The sequence below is a fragment of the Ranitomeya variabilis genome, chromosome 4 (genome assembly GCF_051348905.1).
Source record: "Ranitomeya variabilis isolate aRanVar5 chromosome 4, aRanVar5.hap1, whole genome shotgun sequence".
Classification (NCBI taxonomy): domain Eukaryota; kingdom Metazoa; phylum Chordata; class Amphibia; order Anura; family Dendrobatidae; genus Ranitomeya; species Ranitomeya variabilis.
Window position 1 is genome coordinate 717,356,057 of NC_135235.1, and position 18,585 is coordinate 717,374,641.

At 45.8% G+C, this 18,585-nt stretch overlaps 2 protein-coding genes across 2 annotated transcripts in view; both read right to left on the reverse strand.

The window, feature by feature from the left end:
* The window catches only part of LOC143766619 (uncharacterized), a 134,436-nt gene extending 131,646 nt beyond the window's left edge, over window positions 1–2,790 (reverse strand). Inside the window, exon 1 of the mRNA XM_077254426.1 lies at window positions 2,721–2,790. Coding sequence (XP_077110541.1) covers window positions 2,721–2,747 — 27 coding nt within the window. The 5' untranslated portion in view covers window positions 2,748–2,790. The remainder of the gene's footprint in view (window positions 1–2,720) is intronic.
* LOC143767082 (uncharacterized) overlaps window positions 1–12,746 on the reverse strand; it is a 41,336-nt gene extending 28,590 nt beyond the window's left edge. Inside the window, exon 1 of the mRNA XM_077255106.1 lies at window positions 11,575–12,746. The gene's annotated coding sequence lies outside the window, so the exon portion shown is untranslated. The remainder of the gene's footprint in view (window positions 1–11,574) is intronic.
* Between the last annotated feature and the right edge of the window lie 5,839 nt (window positions 12,747–18,585).

An 18,585-nucleotide genomic window follows, 5' to 3' on the forward strand; every position in this document is an offset into this window, starting at 1 on the left:
CTTATCCCCACGCATGCGCAGCTGCGGCGCGATCGCACAAAATCTCATGCCTGTGCAGTCTGCCGCACGCAGCGAGCCCCCGGCGCGAGCGCGGCCACACAGCCACGCGAAGTCCCGCGCCTGCACAGTCCACCTAATAGCCTGAGCGTGCGTGCCGAACGAGAACCCCGTCATGCGCGAGGGGTACCGCAGCCAGCCGCGCGTGCGCAGAGACCCCTGTGCTGTTAGATCCTGGGGAATCTCGCGCGTGCGCAGCGGAATCAAGATGGCGCCGGGCATCACCGCATGCCTTCTTGCTGGATTCCCGGAACCCCCGTGAACTACAGCCCGCAGACTTACGCAGGAGGAGCAAGATGTTGGCTCCTATCCACAGAGGGACCCCCCTTGGATATCGCTGCTGCCGGTGAGTCTTACCTAGAGAGGTGGCCATGGTCCAGCCACCTCTCTCCGTGCACCCTAAAGGCCTACTAGCCCCAGCGGTGGCGCTTCGGGTCACCACACCAGCCGAGGCAGGGGGGCCCCCGCTGAATGAATCGAGCTGATTGGCCCCGGAATCCCACAACGAATCTTCTTCTTAACGACACCACGGAGGTGAATCTGTAGGTCTCCCATCAAGGACAGGAAACCAACTGATGCAGGAGAGAGGTACCGCCTTTTTATCTGTAGGTTTCCTGTCCTTGGTGGGTGGATCCCCTCTCTCTGTGGTGCCGTCATGGGCGTCAGAGAAAAAGATAATTTCGGCCCCTTAAAAATGATAATAACAAGATAATTGTTATGGAAGACAAACAAAAGGCTGAGATATTAAACAAGCACTTTTCATCCATGTTCACCAATGAACCATTTGTTTCAGTTATCATTCAACAAGGCAAAAATTCAAGTTCACCATCTGAAATAATAGTTAAACACAAAAAGAAGTATTCATGTGTCTGAGCAATTTGAACATTGGAGGATAGCTGATGTGGTACCGATATTTAAGGAAGGTAAGAAGGTGGATCCAGGTAACTACCGTCTGGTAAGTCTGACATCAATAGTGTGCAAAAATGTTTAGGGCATCATAAGAGATGACCTGCAGAGATATATTGCAGAGAATAATATAACTGACAACCAGCATGGACTCATGAAGGATAAGTCGTGTCTAACTAACATGTTGTATTTCAATGAGGAGGTGAGTGCAAATCTGGATGTTGGTAATGATGGGATTTATCTGGACTTTGCAAAGACATTTGATTCTGTACCACATAACAGCCTTAGGGTATGTGTCCACGTTCAGGATTGCTTCAGGATTTGGTCAGGATTTTATGCAGGTAAAATCCTGACCCAATCTGCACCTGAGGTCACTGGCAGGTCACCTGCGTTGTCCTTGAGTTTTTTCTGCAATGTAAGGACATGCGTTCTTAAAAGACGCGCCGCATGTGAGTTTTCTCGGGTGTGCCGCATGCGTCTTTTACTGCATAGTGGAGACAGGATTTCATGAAATCCCCTCCACTATGCTGTAACATCTGGACGCTGCGTTTTTTATGCATGCTGCTCAATGCTGCGTCAAAAACTCAGCGTTTCCTGAACGTGGACACATACCCTTAAGGGTATGTGTCCACGTTCAGGATTGCCTCAGGATTTGGTCAGGCTTTTATGCAGGTAAAATCCTGACCAAATCTGCACCTGAGGTCACTGGCAGGTCACCTGCGCTGTCCTTACGTTTTTTATGCAATGCAAGGACATGCTGCGTTCTCAAAAAACGCGCCGCATGTGCGTTTTCTCGGGAATGCTGCATGCGTTTTTTCCTGCATAGTAGAGACAGGATTTCATAAAATCCCCTCCACTATGCTGTAACATCTGGACACTGCGTTTTTGACGCTGCGGCTCAACGCTGCGTCAAAAATGCAGCGTTTCCTGAACGTGGACACATACCTTTATACTGAAGCTACAGAAGCAAGGACTGTGGGAACTATATGCAGATGGGAAAGGAATTGGCTAAATGCAGGAAACAAAGAGTTATTATCATAAATGGTACGTCCTCTAAATGGGATATAGTCAGCAGTGGATCTGTGCTAGGACCAATTCTTTTTAACCTCTTCATTAATGACCTTGCAGATGGGACTGAGAGTAAAGTGTCAGTCTTTGCTGACGACACCAAACTGTGTAGGATATTAAAATCTGACCTTGAAATTACAATAATAAAAAATGATCTGGATAAGATCAAATGAGGTTTAATATTGATAAGTGTAGAGTAATGCACCTAGCACGGCAGACACTGTAACAGCTTTTAAAAAATGGCTGGATGATTTCCTCAGTACAAGTAACACTGTGGGTTACAGTTAAATTAGTGACAAAATGAACAATTGGTGGCGAAAGCTGGAACTTGATGGACCTAGGTCGTTATTCAACCCATGTAACTATGTTTATTGGCTGTCGGCCGTGAAACATACGGGGCCAAAGCACACATGATACTCGATCAAGTGCCGAGCACGCTCACTCATCACTAGTATCTACATTATTGTGCAGGAGCGGAACTAGGAGAGAAATCATCGCATTGTGGGAGAACTTCTTTGGGCTTCTGTCCTCTCATCCTGCAGGTGTCTGAGGACTTGGGAACCAGCGAAGCCGAATTCTGTCCACAGCTGTTACGTCACTGTTCACAACACACAGAGACTCCAAAAGCGTCTTCGCGCTGAAGGAGTTAATGTCCCCCCCCCCCCAAGACATGGGGAATCTCCACTTACCTCCACCTGCAGGGCCGCACTCCACATATATGGCCGTTCTGTGCGCACAGGACCTGTGATGAGGTCCCAGGAGGGGAGGAGTCAGGGGGTCATGTGATCAGGGGCCTCAGGGAATGATATCCGCAGTGAAGAGGCTACATGGAAACTTCTCCTCAGTCAGTGACGTTTCCACCATTATTCCCCTCACTACTGGCACAATTACCCCGCGCCGCCTTTTCTACACAGTGTTATGTGTGGACTGTAACGTGTGATTTCTCTGCTTGGAGACAAATAGACCCCACACATGAGGGAATTATTACCAGTTACCGGACGTCTACTACAGCTCTGGCAAAAATTAAGAGACCACCACATCAAAACCCTGTCATGGGCAGCCCAATCTCCAGACCTGAACCACATTGAAAACCTCTGGTGGAAAGCATGCCAAGACGGATGAAAGCTGTGATTAAAATCATGGTTATTCCACAAAATACTGATTTCTGAACTCTTCCTGAGTTAAAACATTAGTATTGTTGTTTCTAAATGATTATGAACTTGTTTTCTTTGCATTATTTGAGGTTTGAAAGCAGTGTTTTTTTTTTAAATTTTGACCATTTTTGTTTGTCAGGAAAAAAATACACAATGTATTGCTTGGAACTTCGGAGACATGTTGTCAGAAGGTCACAGAGCAAAAGAACAATTTACATTTTACTCAAAAATATACCTATAAAGAGAAAAATCAGACAAACTGAACATTTTGCAGTGGTCTCTTAATTTTTACCAGAGCGGTATATGGCGGCATATGATTGTGCTATCAACTCCATACTAGGAAATAAAATGCCGAAATCTCATTTATTTAACCCCTTCCAGGGAGGATGGCCTTAACAGACTATGTTCAAAAGAGTGCGGCTGAGGGTCATATACGGCCATCCACCTCTGCAGTCGCTGTGGGTTTTTTTAACCCCTTCATGACCCTGGGATTTTCCGTTTTTCCGTGTTCGTTTTTCGCTCCCCTCCTTCCCAGAGCCATAACTTTTTTATTTTTCCTTCAATTTGGCCATGTGAGGGCTTATTTTTTGTGGGACGAGTTGTACTTTTGAACGACATCATTGGTTTTAGCATGGCATGTACTAGAAAACAGGAAAAAAATTCCAAGTGCAGTGAAATTGCAAAAAAAAGTGCAGTCCCACACTTGTTTTTTGTTTGGCTTTTTTGCTAGGTTCACTGAATGCTAAAACTGACCTGACATTATGATTATCCAGGTAAGTACGAGTTCATAGACACCTAACATGACTAGGTTATTTTTTACTTAAGTGGTAAAAAAAAATTCCAAACTTTGCTTAAAAAAAAAATTGCGCCATTTTCCGATACTCGTAGCGTCTCCATTTTTCATGATTTGGGGTCGGTTGAGGGCTTATTTTTTGCGTGCCGAGCTGTTGTTTTTAATGATAGCATTTTGGTGCAGATACATTTTTTTGATCACCCGCTATTGCATTTTAATGCAATGTCGCGGCGACCAAAAAAACGTAATTCTGTCGTTTCGAATTTTTTTATCGCTACGCTGTTTAGCGATCAGATTAATGCTTTTTTTTATTGATAGATCGGGCGATTCTGAAAGCGGCGATACCAAACATGTGTAGGTTTGATTTTTTTTTTATTGATTTATTTTGATTGGGGCGAAAGGTGGGTGATTTAAACTTTTATATTTTTTTTATTTTTTTAACTTTTTTTTAACTTTTTTTTTTTTTTTTTACTTTTGCCATGCTTCAATAGCCTTTATGGGAGGCTAGCAGCAGGCATAGAGCGATCGGCTCTGCTACATAGCAGCGATCTGCTGTTCGCTGCTATGTAGCAGAAAATCAAGTGTGCTTTGAGCGCCGACCACAGGGTGGCGCTCACAGCTGCCGGGGATCAGTAACCATAGAGGTCTCAAGGACCTCTATGGTTACAATGTACAAGCATCGCTGACCTCCGATCATGTGACGGGGGTTGGCGATGCCATCATTTCCAGCCGCCTGGCCGGATGCGGTAGTTAAATGCCGCTGTCTGCGTTTGATAGCGGCATTTAACTAGTTACTAGGCGCAGGCAGATCGCGATTCTGCCTGCGCCTATTATGGGCACATGTCAGCTGTTCAAAACAGCTGACATGTCCCGGCTTTGAGCCCGCATCAAAGAGAGGCTTCTGACCTCGGACGTACTATACCATCCGAGGTCAGAAAGGGGTTAAAAAAAACATTATTTCTGATAAAGGGGTTACATTTCTTAGCATTTGGCTTAGTTTTTGCTCCAGATTAAGTATCAAGCTGACATTTTCCTCAGGCTATCATCCAGAGATTAATGTAAAAACAGAAAGGATGAACCAGGAGGTATAGCAGTGTTTAACAGGTTTTGTTTCTGCGAAATAGGAAAATTGTGTGGAATTTCTGTACGTTGCTGAGTTTGTTCTTAGGAACCGTTCCTTTACAGCTACTGGAACCTCAAATTTATTTTCTACAGGGGTTTTCAGAAACTGTGTGGGAAATTTTCTGGGGTGTAATCCTCCATGACAGAGGAAGAGGGATTATCTTCCAGATTAACTAAGGTCTGGAAGAAGGTGCAAAAAGGGGTCTTTTTTGGTAGCTTTTGATTGGGCCAAGAGATGTGCTAACCACAAACATAGGAAGGCTCCTGTCTTTTGGGTGGTTGTCCTCAAAAAATCTACTTGCTTCTAAATTCATAGGTTCTTATGAAATGATTAACATTTTGAATCCTGTGATGGTTAGGTTGCTACTTCATATTGCCTCTAGGATCAATAATTTCTTCCATGCTCCCCTGTAACACCCCAATTAACCGGTTGTTACAGTGGTATTGCTTTCTTCACAGGGCGAGTGATGCCATGCTTGGAAGTGAGGAAGGATCCTTTAGCAGGTAACCAGCACTTACAACACTGTTCTGACTCCATGCCAGAAGGGGGAGCTTCCCTAGATATAAATATTCTGGCCTGGGGGAGGAGTTAGTTAGATTGTGAGAGGAGAGAGGAAGCAGACAGAGTCTGAGAGAGGAAATCTGGGGCTGTGCAGACCTGTGGATCTGCAGCTCCTGTAAGGAGAAAGAAAAGCAGAGCAGTCTGTAGGAGACTGACGGGGAAGAGAAGCAAAAGAGACTAAAGAGCTGGAGGGAAGCTGCGACTGAGCTTCCTCCATGCTGTAGGGCAGAATTCCGGTAGCCGGAAGACCGAGGTTGTGAGGGTAACTCTATGACCCACGGCAGAAACCGGCGGACAGGAGATTGCAGGTCACCTGTCCACCATTAACACCCGGAGGCACAGTAACAGATAGAGACAAGAGTCATCCTGAGAGACGCTGTAAAAAGGCTCGAGTTACCTGCCATGCGGATAGTGTCCTACCACTAAAGGGGACAGAGACAACGTGAGGACCTTGTGTGATACCTAAGGCAGCAAGGGACTACAACACAGTGCACAAGGGAAGGCTTTCAACCCCACCTGGCTAGGGAGATTCTTGAGTCACTTCCAAGTCAGCTGAACCGTACCAACACCTGTGATCCGGTGCCCTGGACTGAGGCTGCCTTACTCCAGTAAAGAGGTAAAGAGACTGCAACCTTGTGTCCTCTGTTTCTTACTATACCATCACACCGGGAGCCCTGGGGAGCCAGCTTCACCTGTGGGAAGCCATACCATCCCTGCTGCCATAACACTACCCGAATGGAACCCTTTACGCAGCTTTGGTCACCCCTGACCGAATACTACAGGTGGCGTTAAGAACATTCTTTGTTATGACCTGGTGGTTAAGGAGCAACACTGATATGACCTGGTGGTTAAAGAGCAACATGGTACGAGCTCTGAGGAGGTGGCATCTATACTGACCGCAGTTCCTAATCCTAACACCAACACTAGTAATAGCCGTGGGATGTTCCTGTCTCTCCCTAAACACCTCGTCACAGCCTGAGAACTATCTACCCCTAAAGATGGAAACAGAAAGCTATCTTGCCTCAGAGAAAACCCCCAAAGGAAAGATAGCCCCCCACAAATATTGACTGTGAGTGGAGAGGGAAATGACATACACAGAAATGAAAACAGATTTTAGCAAAGGAGGCCAATACTAATCTAGATAGACAGAATAGAAAAGGTTACTGTGTGGTCAGTATTAAAAACTAAAAATCCACGCAGAGTATACAAAAATGATCTCCACAGTGACTCACGGTGTGGAGGGCAAATCTGCTTCCCCAGAGCTTCCAGCCTGAATAAATCATAATGACAAGCTGGACAAAAAGAAACATTACATGAGCTGAGCAATAAAGTCCACAGTAAATGGACAACAAAGAACTAGCAAAAACTTATCTTTTGCTGAAATGGACAGGCCATAAGAGAAATCCAAGGAGAGATCTGAATCCAACCCAGAAAACATTGACAGCTGGCATGAACTGAAGACCAGAGCCAGGTTAAATAGCAAGGCCATGAGAGACGATCAGTGAAAGCAGCTGCTACAGCTAAACTCAAGGAGCAGCAGTTCCACTTGAAACCACCAGAGGGAGCCCAAGGGCAGAACTCACAAAAGTACCATTCACAACCACAGGAGGGAGCCCAAAAACAGAATTCACAACAGTACCCCCCCCTTGAGGAGGGGTCACTGAACCCTCACCAGAGCCCCCAGGCTGATCAGGACGAGCCAAGTGAAAAGCATGAACCAAATTGGCAGCATGGACATCGGAGGCAACAACCCAAGAATTATCCTCCTGGCCATAACGCTTCCACTTGACCAGATACTGAAGCTTCCGCCTCGAAAAACGACAATCCAAAATCTTCTCCACCACATATTCCAACTCCCCCTCAACCAACACCGGAGCAGGAGGATCAACAGAGGGAACCATGGGCACCACATATCTCCGCAACAAAGATCTATGGAAAACATTATGGATGGAAAAAGAAGCTGGAAGGGCCAAACGAAAAGACACCGGATTGATAATTTCAGAAATCTTATAAGGACCAATAAAGCGAGGCTTGAACTTAGGGGAAGAAACCTTCATAGGAACATGATGAGAAGACAACAAGACTAAATCCCCAACACGAAGCCGGGGACCAACACACCGACAACGGTTAACAAAACGTTGAGCCTTTTCCTGAGACAACGTAAAATTGTCCACCACATGAGTCCAAATCTGCTGTAACCTGTCCAACACAGTATCCACACCAGGACAGTCAGAAGGCTCAACCTGCCCCGAAGAAAAACAAGGATGAAAACCAAAGTTACAAAAGAAAGGCGAAACCAAGGTAGCCGAACTAGCCCGATTATTAAGGTCAAACTCGGCCAACGGCAAGAAGGTCACCCAATCATCCTGATCAGCAGACACAAAGCATCTCAAATAGGTTTCCAAGGTCTGATTGGTTCGCTCCGTTTGGCCATTTGTCTGAGGATGAAATGCTGAAGAAAAAGACAAATCAATGCCCATTCTAGCACAAAAGGACCGCCAAAACCTAGAAACAAACTGGGAACCTCTGTCAGACACAATATTCTCCGGAATGCCATGCAAACGAACCACATGCTGAAAAAATAATGGAACCAAATCAGAGGAGGAAGGCAACTTAGGCAAAGGTACCAAATGGACCATCTTAGAAAACCGGTCACAAACCACCCAGATGACAGACATCTTCTGAGAAACAGGAAGATCAGAAATAAAATCCATGGAAATATGCGTCCAGGGCCTCTCAGGGACCGGCAAAGGCAAAAGAAACCCACTAGCACGGGAACAGCAAGGCTTGGCCCAGGCACAAGTCCCACAGGACTGCACAAAGGAACGCACATCCTGCGACAAGGAAGGCCACCAAAAAGACCTAGCAACCAACTCTCTGGTACCAAAAATCCCAGGATGACCAGCCAATACTGAACAATGAACCTCAGAAATTACCTTACTAGTCCATCTATCAGGAACAAACAGTTTCCCCACTGGACAGCAGTCCGGTTTATCAGCCTGAAACTCCCGAACCACCCGCCGTAAATCAGGAGAGATGGCAGAAAGAATCACCCCCTCCTTGAGAATACCAGCCGGCTCAAGGACTCCTGGAGAGTCAGACAAAAAACTCCTAGAAAGGGCATCAGCCTTCACATTCTTAGATCCCGGAAGATACGAGACCACAAAATCAAAACGGGAGAAAAACAGAGACCAACGAGTTTGTCTAGGATTCAACCGCTTGGCAGACTCAAGGTAAATCAGATTCTTATGATCGGTCAAGACCACAATGCGATGCTTGGCTCCCTCAAGCCAATGTCGCCACTCCTCAAATGCCCACTTCATAGCCAACAACTCCCGATTGCCGACATCATAATTACGCTCAGCAGGTGAAAACTTTCTGGAGAAGAAAGCACATGGTTTCATCAAAGAGCCATCAGAACCTCTGAGACAAAACGGGCCCTGCCCCAATCTCAGAAGCGTCAACCTCAACCTGAAAAGGGAGAGAAACATCTGGCTGACGCAACACAGGGGCAGAAGTAAAACAACGTTTAAGCTCCTGAAAGGCCTCAACAGCCGCAGAGGACCAATTCATCACATCAGCGCCTTTCTTCGTCAAATCGGTCAGAGGCTTAACCACACTGGAAAAATTAGCAATGAAGCGGCGATAAAAATTAGCAAAGCCCAAAAATTTCTGAAGGCTCTTCACAGATGTGGGTTGAGTCCAATCATGAATGGCCTTGACCTTAACAGGGTCCATTTCAATAGCCGAGGGAGAAAAAATGAAACCCAAAAAAGAAACCTTCTGAACTCCAAAGAGGCACTTAGACCCCTTCACAAACTACGCATTAGCACGAAGGACCTGAAATACCATCCTGACCTGCTTCACATGAGACTCCCAATCATCGGAAAAAAAACAAAATATCATCCAAATATACAATCATGAATTTATCCAGATAATTCCGGAAGATATCATGCATAAAGGACTGAAACACAGATGGAGCATTTGAGAGCCCTAATGGCATCACAAGATATTCAAAATGGCCTTCGGGCGTATTAAATGCTGTTTTCCATTCATCATCCTGTTTAATACGAACAAGATTATACGCCCCTCGAAGGTCGATCTTGGTAAACCAACTAGCCCCCTTAATCCGAGCAAACAAATCAGAAAGCAAAGGTAAAGGGTACTGGAACTTGACCATGATCTTATTGAGAAGGCGATAATCTATACAGGGCCTCAAGGAGCCATCCTTCTTGGCAACAAAAAAGAACCCCGCTCCCAACGGTGACGAAGACGGGCGAATATGCCCCTTCTCCAAAGACTCCTTTACATAACTCCGCATAGCGGCATGCTCTGGCACAGACAGATTGAAAAGTCGACCCTTAGGGAACTTACAGCCAGGAATCAAGTTAATAGCACAATCGCAGTACCTATGAGGAGGAAGGGAACTGGACTTGGGCTCATCAAATATATCCTGGAAATCTGACAAAAACTCAGGAACTTCAGAAGAGGGGGAAGAGGAAATTGACATCAAAGGAACATCACTATGTATTCCTTGATAACCCCAACTGTTGTGATTTCCGTTCTCGGGCTCCCTCCTGTGGTCATGAGTGGTACTTTGTGAGTTCTGTTCTTCGGCTCCCTCTGGTGGCTTTGAGTGATACAGCTGGTCTGTAGCTGGGCTCCAGCTGCCTCGTTTTCTGCTATGCTGGCTGCCTATTTAACTCCACCTGGACCTTTACTTGTTGCCTGCTGTCGTTGTATTCAGTACTGGTTCAGATCTCTCTGGGACTTCCCTTGTGACCTGTCTCCTCCTGGAGAAGCTAAGTTCATGCTAGTTCATTTTTGCTCATTGCTTTTGAAAATGTTTCTCAGTATATGATGATTTCAGTCCAGCTTGCTTATAAGCTATTTTCTTGCTTGCTGGAAGCTCTGGGGTGCAGAGTTGTGCCCCTCACATCGTGAGTCGGTGTGGGCGTTTTTTGTATTCTCTGCGTGGATAATTTTTGTAGTATTTTATACTGACCGCACAGATTCCTTGCTATCTTCTGACTATTTAGTTACTAGCGGGCCTCATTTGCTAAAACCTGTTTTCATTTCTATGTTTGTGTTTTCCCCTTATCTCACCTTTATTATTTGTGGGGGGCTGTCTATAATTTGGGGTAAATTTCTCTGAGGCAAGTGAGGCTTTGTTTCTCTCTAGGGATAGCTAGTTCTCAGGCTGTGAAGAGGCGACTAGGCCGAGTCAGGAACGCTCCACGGCTGCCTATAGTGTGTGTTGATAGGATCAGGGTTGCGGTCAGTAAAGTTCCCACATTCCCAGAGCTTGTCCTTTATTTCTGATTTACCTATTAGGTCATTTCTTGTGTTCCTAACCACCAGGACCATAACACCCAACTAGTCACAGACATAGATTTCCAATCCAGCACTGGATTATGTACCTGTAACCATGGAAAACCCAGCACAACAACATCATGCAAATTATGCAACACCAAAAAGCGAATATTTTCCTGATGTGCTGGAGCCATGTACATGGTCAACTGTGTCCAGTACTGAGGTTTATTCTTGGCCAATGGCGTAGCGTCAATTCCCCTTAAGGGAATAGGGCTCTGCAAAGGCTCCAAGGAAAAACCACAGCGTTTGGCAAATTCTAAGTCCATTAAGTTCAGGGCAGCGCCTGAATCCACAAATGCCATAACAGAAAAGGACGACAATGAGCAAATCAGGGTAACAGACAAGAGAAATTTAGGCTGTACAGTACTAATGGTAACAGACCTAGCGACCCTCTTAGTACGCTTAGGGCAATCAGAAATAGCATGAGTAGAGTCACCACAGTAAAAACACAGCCCATTCTGACGTCTGAATTCCTGCATTTCTGCTCTAGTCAAAATCCTATCACATTGCATAGGCTCAGGACTCTGCCCAGAGGACACCTGTTGTGAATTTGGTTTCTGGGCTCCCCCGGTGGTTTCTGGTGGTACTGCACTTGTGTGCTTCATCTCCTCTGTTCACCTGTTTCCATCAGGATGTGGGAGTTTTCTATTTAGCCTTGCTCCTCAGTCATTTCTATGCCGGCCAACAATGTTACCAGAAGCCTTTCTGTTGCATGTTCCTGCTCCTAGACTACTATCAGCTAAGTTGGACTTGTAGTCCTAAGTTTGTTTTGCATTTTTGTTCCAGTTCTCTGTGATTGAATATTCTGAGGCTGGAAGCTCTTGTGAGCTGAAATTGCCACTCTGGTGTCATGAGTTGATATTAGAGTCTTAAAGTAATTTCAGGATGGTATTTTGAAAGGGTTTTCAGCTGACCGTGAAGTTCCCTTTTCTGTCTTCCTACTATCTAGTAAGCGGACCTCAATTTGCTAAACCTATCTTCATACTTCGTATGTCAATTTCCTCTAAAATCACCGCCAATATATGTGGGGGCTACTGTCTGCCTTTTGGGGAAAATTTCTCTAGAGGTAAGCCAGGTCTGTATTTTCCTCTGCTAGGGTCAGTCAGTTCTCCGGCTGGCGCTGGGCGTCTAGGGATAAAACGTAGGCACGCTACCCGGCCACTGTTAGTTGTGCGGTAGGTTTAGCTCACGGTCAGCTCGAGTTCCCATCTTCCAAGAGCTAGTCCTTTTGTATGCTTTACTACGTTCTCTTGCCATTGAGAACCATGACAGTTTGGCCGGCCAAGGGTTAAAATAATTGGCAGAAGAAAGGAGAGAAAAGAAGTCTGCAGAGAATTTTTTTTTTTTCCTGAGTTTGCTCATTAGTTGATTCACTAGCATCTCTGCTTACTGCAGCCTTCGTCTCTCTCTCCTTCTAATCCTTGAATGGTTCTGATTTCACCTGATTAATATGGATCCTCAGAGTTTAGCTACAGGTTTGGATAATCTCGCTGTGAAGGTTCAAAGTTTACAGGATTTTGTTATTCATGCTCCTATATCTGAACCTAGAATTCCTTTACCTGAATTTTTCTCCGGGGATAGATCTCGCTTCCAGAATTTCAAACATAATTGTAAATTATTTTTGTCTCTGAGATCTCGCTCCGCTGGAGATCCTGCACAGCAGGTCAGGATTGTAATTTCCTTGCTCCGGGGCGACCCTCAGGATTGGGCATTTGCTTTGGCACCAGGGGATCCTGCGTTGCTCAATGTGAATGCGTTTTTCCTGGCTTTGGGGTTGCTTTATGAGGAACCTCATTTAGAGATTCAGGCTGAAAAAGCCTTAATGGCCCTGTCTCAAGGGCAAGATGAGGCTGAAATATACTGCCAAAAATTTCGTAAGTGGTCTGTGCTTACTCAGTGGAATGAGTGCGCCCTGGCGGCGAATTTCAGAGAGGGTCTCTCTGATGCCATTAAGGATGTTATGGTGGGATTCCCTGTGCCTACAGGTCTGAATGAGTCCATGACAATGGCTATTCAGATTGATCGGCGTTTGCGGGAGCGCAAACCTGTGCACCATTTGGCGGTGTCTACTGAGAAGGCGCCAGAGATTATGCAATGTGATAGAATTCTGTCCAGAAGCGAACGACAGAATTTTAGGCGAAAGAATGGGTTATGCTTCTATTGTGGTGATTCAACTCATGTTATATCAGCATGCTCTAAACGTACTAAGAAGGTTGATAAGTCTGTTTCAATTGGCACTTTACAGTCTAAGTTTATTCTATCTGTGATCCTGATTTGCTCTTTATCGTCTATTACCGCGGACGCCTATGTCGACTCTGGCGCCGCTTTGAGTCTTATGGATTGGTCCTTTGCCAAACGCTGTGGGTTTGATTTAGAGCCTCTGGAAGTTCCTATACCTCTGGAGGGTATTGACTCCACGCCATTGGCTAGTAATAAACCACAATACTGGACACAAGTAACTATGCGTATTAATCCGGATCACCAGGAGATTATTCGCTTCCTTGTGTTGTATAATCTACATGATGTGTTGGTGCTTGGATTGCCATGGCTGCAATCTCATAACCCAGTCCTCGACTGGAAAGCAATGTCTGTGTTAAGCTGGGGATGTCAGGGGACTCATGGGGACGTACCTTTGGTTTCCATTTCGTCATCTATTCCCTCTGAGATTCCGGAATTTTTATCTGATTATTGTGACGTTTTTGAGGAGCCTAAAATTGGTTCACTACCTCCGCACAGAGAGTGCGATTGTACTATAGATCTGATTCCGGGCAGTAAGTTTCCAAAGGGTCGTTTATTTAATCTATCTGTGCCTGAACATGCTGCTATGCGGGAATATATTAAGGAGTCCTTGGAAAAGGGACATATTCGTCCTTCGTCATCTCCCTTAGGAGCCGGTTTTTTCTTTGTATCTAAAAAAGATGGCTCTTTGAGGCCGTGTATTGATTATCGGCTTTTGAATAAAATCACGGTTAAATATCAGTATCCTTTGCCACTGCTTACTGATTTGTTTGCTCGAATAAAGGGGGCCAAGTGGTTCTCTAAGATTGATCTTCGTGGGGCGTATAATTTAGTGCGAATTAAGCAGGGGGATGAGTGGAAAACCGCATTTAATACGCCTGAGGGCCATTTTGAGTATTTAGTAATGCCTTTTGGTCTTTCAAATGCCCCTTCAGTCTTTCAGTCCTTTATGCATGACATTTTCCGTGAATATTTGGATAAATTTTTGATTGTGTATCTGGATGATATTTTGATTTTTTCGGATGACTGGGACTCTCATGTCCAACAGGTCAGGAGGGTTTTTCAGGTTTTGCGCTCTAATTCCTTGTGTGTAAAGGGTTCTAAGTGCGTTTTTGGGGTTCAAAAGATTTCGTTTTTGGGGTACATTTTTCCCCCTCTTCCATTGAAATGGACCCTGTCAAGGTTCAGGCTATTTGTGATTGGACGCAACCCTCTTCTCTTAAGAGCCTTCAGAAGTTTTTGGGCTTTGCTAATTTTTATCGTCGATTTATAACTGGTTTTTCTGATGTTGCTAAACCGTTGACTGATTTGACTAAGAAGGGTGCTGATGTTGCTGAGTGGTCCCCTGCTGCTGTGGAGGCCTTTCGGGAGCTTAAGCGCCGCTTTTCTTCCGCCCCTGTGTTGCGTCAGCCTGATGTTACTCTTCCTTTTCAGGTTGAGGTCGACGCTTCAGAAATCGGAGCTGGGGCGTTTTTGTCGCAGAAAAGTTCCGACTGCTCCGTGATGAGACCTTGTGCGTTCTTTTCTCGTAAGTTTTCGCCCGCTGAGCGAAATTATGATATTGGTAATCGGGAGCTCTTGGCTATGAAGTGGGCTTTTGAGGAGTGGCGTCATTGGCTTGAGGGGGCTAGACATCAGGTGGTGGTATTGACCGACCACAAGAATTTGATTTATCTTGAGTCCGCCAGGCGCCTGAATCCTAGACAGGCGCGCTGGTCGTTATTTTTCTCTCGGTTTAATTTTGTGGTTTCTTACCTACCGGGTTCTAAAAATGTGAAGGCGGATGCCCTTTCTAGGAGTTTTGAGCCTGATTCCCCTGGTAATTCTGAACCTACAGGTATCCTTAAGGATGGAGTGATATTATCTGCTGTTTCCCCAGATTTGCGACGGGTCTTGCAGGAGTTTCAGGCGGATAGACCTGATCGTTGCCCGCCTGGTAGATTGTTTGTTCCTGATGATTGGACCAGTAGAGTCATCTCGGAGGTCCATTCTTCTGCGTTAGCAGGTCATCCTGGAATCTTTGGTACCAGGGATTTGGTGGCTAGGTCCTTCTGGTGGCCTTCCCTGTCGCGAGATGTGCGAGGTTTTGTGCAGTCTTGTGATGTTTGTGCTCGGGCCAAGCCTTGTTGTTCTCGGGCTAGTGGATTGTTGTTATCCTTGCCTATTCCGAAGAGGCCTTGGACTCACATCTCCATGGATTTTATTTCTGATCTCCCTGTTTCTCAGAAGATGTCTGTCATCTGGGTGGTGTGTGACCGTTTCTCTAAGATGGTCCATTTGGTTCCCTTGCCTAAATTGCCTTCCTCATCCGAGCTGGTTCCTCTGTTTTTTCAAAATGTGGTGCGCTTGCATGGTATTCCGGAGAATATCGTTTCTGACAGGGGAACCCAATTCGTGTCTAGATTTTGGCGAGCGTTCTGTGCTAGGATGGGCATTGATTTGTCTTTTTCGTCTGCTTTCCACCCTCAGACTAATGGCCAGACCGAGCGAACTAATCAGACCTTGGAGACTTATTTGAGGTGTTTTGTGTCTGCGGATCAGGATGATTGGGTTGCCTTTTTGCCCTTGGCGGAGTTTGCCCTCAATAATCGGGCTAGTTCTGCCACCTTGGTTTCTCCTTTCTTCTGTAATTCGGGGTTTCATCCTCGTTTCTCTTCCGGTCAGGTGGAGTCTTCGGATTGTCCTGGAGTGGATGCTGTGGTGGAGAGGTTGCATCAGATTTGGGGGCATGTGGTGGACAATTTGAAGTTGTCCCAGGAGAAGACTCAGCATTTTGCCAACCGCCGTCGTCGTGTTGGTCCTCGTCTTTGTGTTGGGGACTTGGTGTGGTTATCTTCTCGTTTTGTCCCTATGAAGGTTTCTTCTCCTAAGTTTAAGCCTCGGTTCATCGGCCCGTACAAGATATTGGAGATTCTTAACCCTGTGTCCTTTCGTTTGGACCTCCCTGCATCTTTTTCTATTCATAATGTCTTCCATCGGTCATTGTTGCGCAGGTATGAGGTACCGGTTGTGCCTTCCGTTGAGCCTCCTGCTCCGGTGTTGGTTGAGGGTGAGTTGGAGTACGTTGTCGAGAAGATCTTGGACTCCTGTATTTCCAGACGGAGACTTCAGTATCTGGTCAAGTGGAAGGGCTACGGTCAGGAGGATAACTCTTGGGTGACAGCCTCTGATGTTCATGCCTCCGATTTGGTCCGTGCCTTTCATAGGGCTCATCCTGATCGCCCTGGTGGTTCTGGTGAGGGTTCGGTGCCCCCTCCTTGAGGGGGGGGTACTGTTGTGAATTTGGTTTCTGGGCTCCCCCGGTGGTTTCTGGTGGTACTGCACTTGTGTGCTTCATCTCCTCTGTTCACCTGTTTCCATCAGGATGTGGGAGTTTTCTATTTAGCCTTGCTCCTCAGTCATTTCTATGCCGGCCAACAATGTTACCAGAAGCCTTTCTGTTGCATGTTCCTGCTCCTAGACTACTATCAGCTAAGTTGGACTTGTAGTCCTAAGTTTGTTTTGCATTTTTGTTCCAGTTCTCTGTGATTGAATATTCTGAGGCTGGAAGCTCTTGTGAGCTGAAATTGCCACTCTGGTGTCATGAGTTGATATTAGAGTCTTAAAGTAATTTCAGGATGGTATTTTGAAAGGGTTTTCAGCTGACCGTGAAGTTCCCTTTTCTGTCTTCCTACTATCTAGTAAGCGGACCTCAATTTGCTAAACCTATCTTCATACTTCGTATGTCAATTTCCTCTAAAATCACCGCCAATATATGTGGGGGCTACTGTCTGCCTTTTGGGGAAAATTTCTCTAGAGGTAAGCCAGGTCTGTATTTTCCTCTGCTAGGGTCAGTCAGTTCTCCGGCTGGCGCTGGGCGTCTAGGGATAAAACGTAGGCACGCTACCCGGCCACTGTTAGTTGTGCGGTAGGTTTAGCTCACGGTCAGCTCGAGTTCCCATCTTCCAAGAGCTAGTCCTTTTGTATGCTTTACTACGTTCTCTTGCCATTGAGAACCATGACAGACACCGCCATATGGTGCACCACCTTGCACTCGTACAGGCGCCGATCGATCTGAATAGCCAAAGACATTGATTCGTTCAAACCAGCAGGCGTGAGGAACCCCACCATAACATCTTTAAGGGCTTCAGAAGGACCCTTTCTGAAAATTGCTGCCAGGGCATACTCATTCCATTTTGTGAGCACAGACCACTTTCTAAATTTCTGGCAGTATACTTCTGCCGCTTCCTGACCCTGACACAGAGCCAGCAAGGTCTTTTCTGCCTGATCCACAGAATTAGGTTCGTCATACAGCAATCTGAGCGCTTGAAAAAATGCGTCTACATTGAGCAATGCAGGATTCCCTGGCTCAAGGGAGAATAAACAGTCCTGCGGGTCGCCACGCAGCGAGAAATGACAATCTTCACCTGCTGAATGGGGTCACCAGAGGAACGGGGTCTCAGAGCAAAAAACAATCTGCAGTTATTTTAAAGTTCAAAAATGTAGATCTATCTCCAGAAAACAAATCAGGAATAGGAATTCTAGGCTCCAGAACCGGAGTCTGAACAACATAATCTTGGATACTCTGTACCCTTGCAGCGAGTTGATCCACACGCGAGAACAGACCCTGAACCTCCATGTCTGCACCAGAATCCCGAACCACCCAGAGATTAAGGGGAAAAAAAAGACAGAACAGGCTGCAAAGAAAAAAAAATGGCTCAGAACTTTTTTTTCCCCTCTTTTGAGATGCATTCAACACATTGCGGGCCAGCTGTAGTGTTATGACCTGGTGGTTAAGGAACAACACTGATATGACCTGGTGGTTAAAGAGCAACATGGGACGAGCTCTGAGGAGGTGGCATCTATACTGACCGCAGTTCCTAATCCTAACACCATCACTAGTAATAGCCGTGGGATGTTCCTGTCTCTCCCTAGACACCTCGTCACAGCCTGAGAACTAACTACCCCTAAAGATGGAAACAGAAAGCTATCTTGCCTCAGAGAAAACCCCCAAAGGAAAGATAGCCCCCCACAAATATTGACTGTGAGTGGAGAGGGAAATGACATACACAGAAATGAAAACAGATTTTAGCAAAGGAGGCCAATACTAATCTAGATAGACAGAATAGAAAAGGTTACTGTGCGGTCAGTATTAAAAACTAAAAATCCACGCAGAGTTTACAAAAATGATCTCCACACCGACTCACGGTGTGGAGTGCAAATCTGCTTCCCCAGAGCTTCTAGCTAGCCTGAATAAATCATAATGACAAGCTGGACAAAAAGAAACATTACATGAGCTGAGCAATAAAGTCCACAGTAAATGGACAACAAAG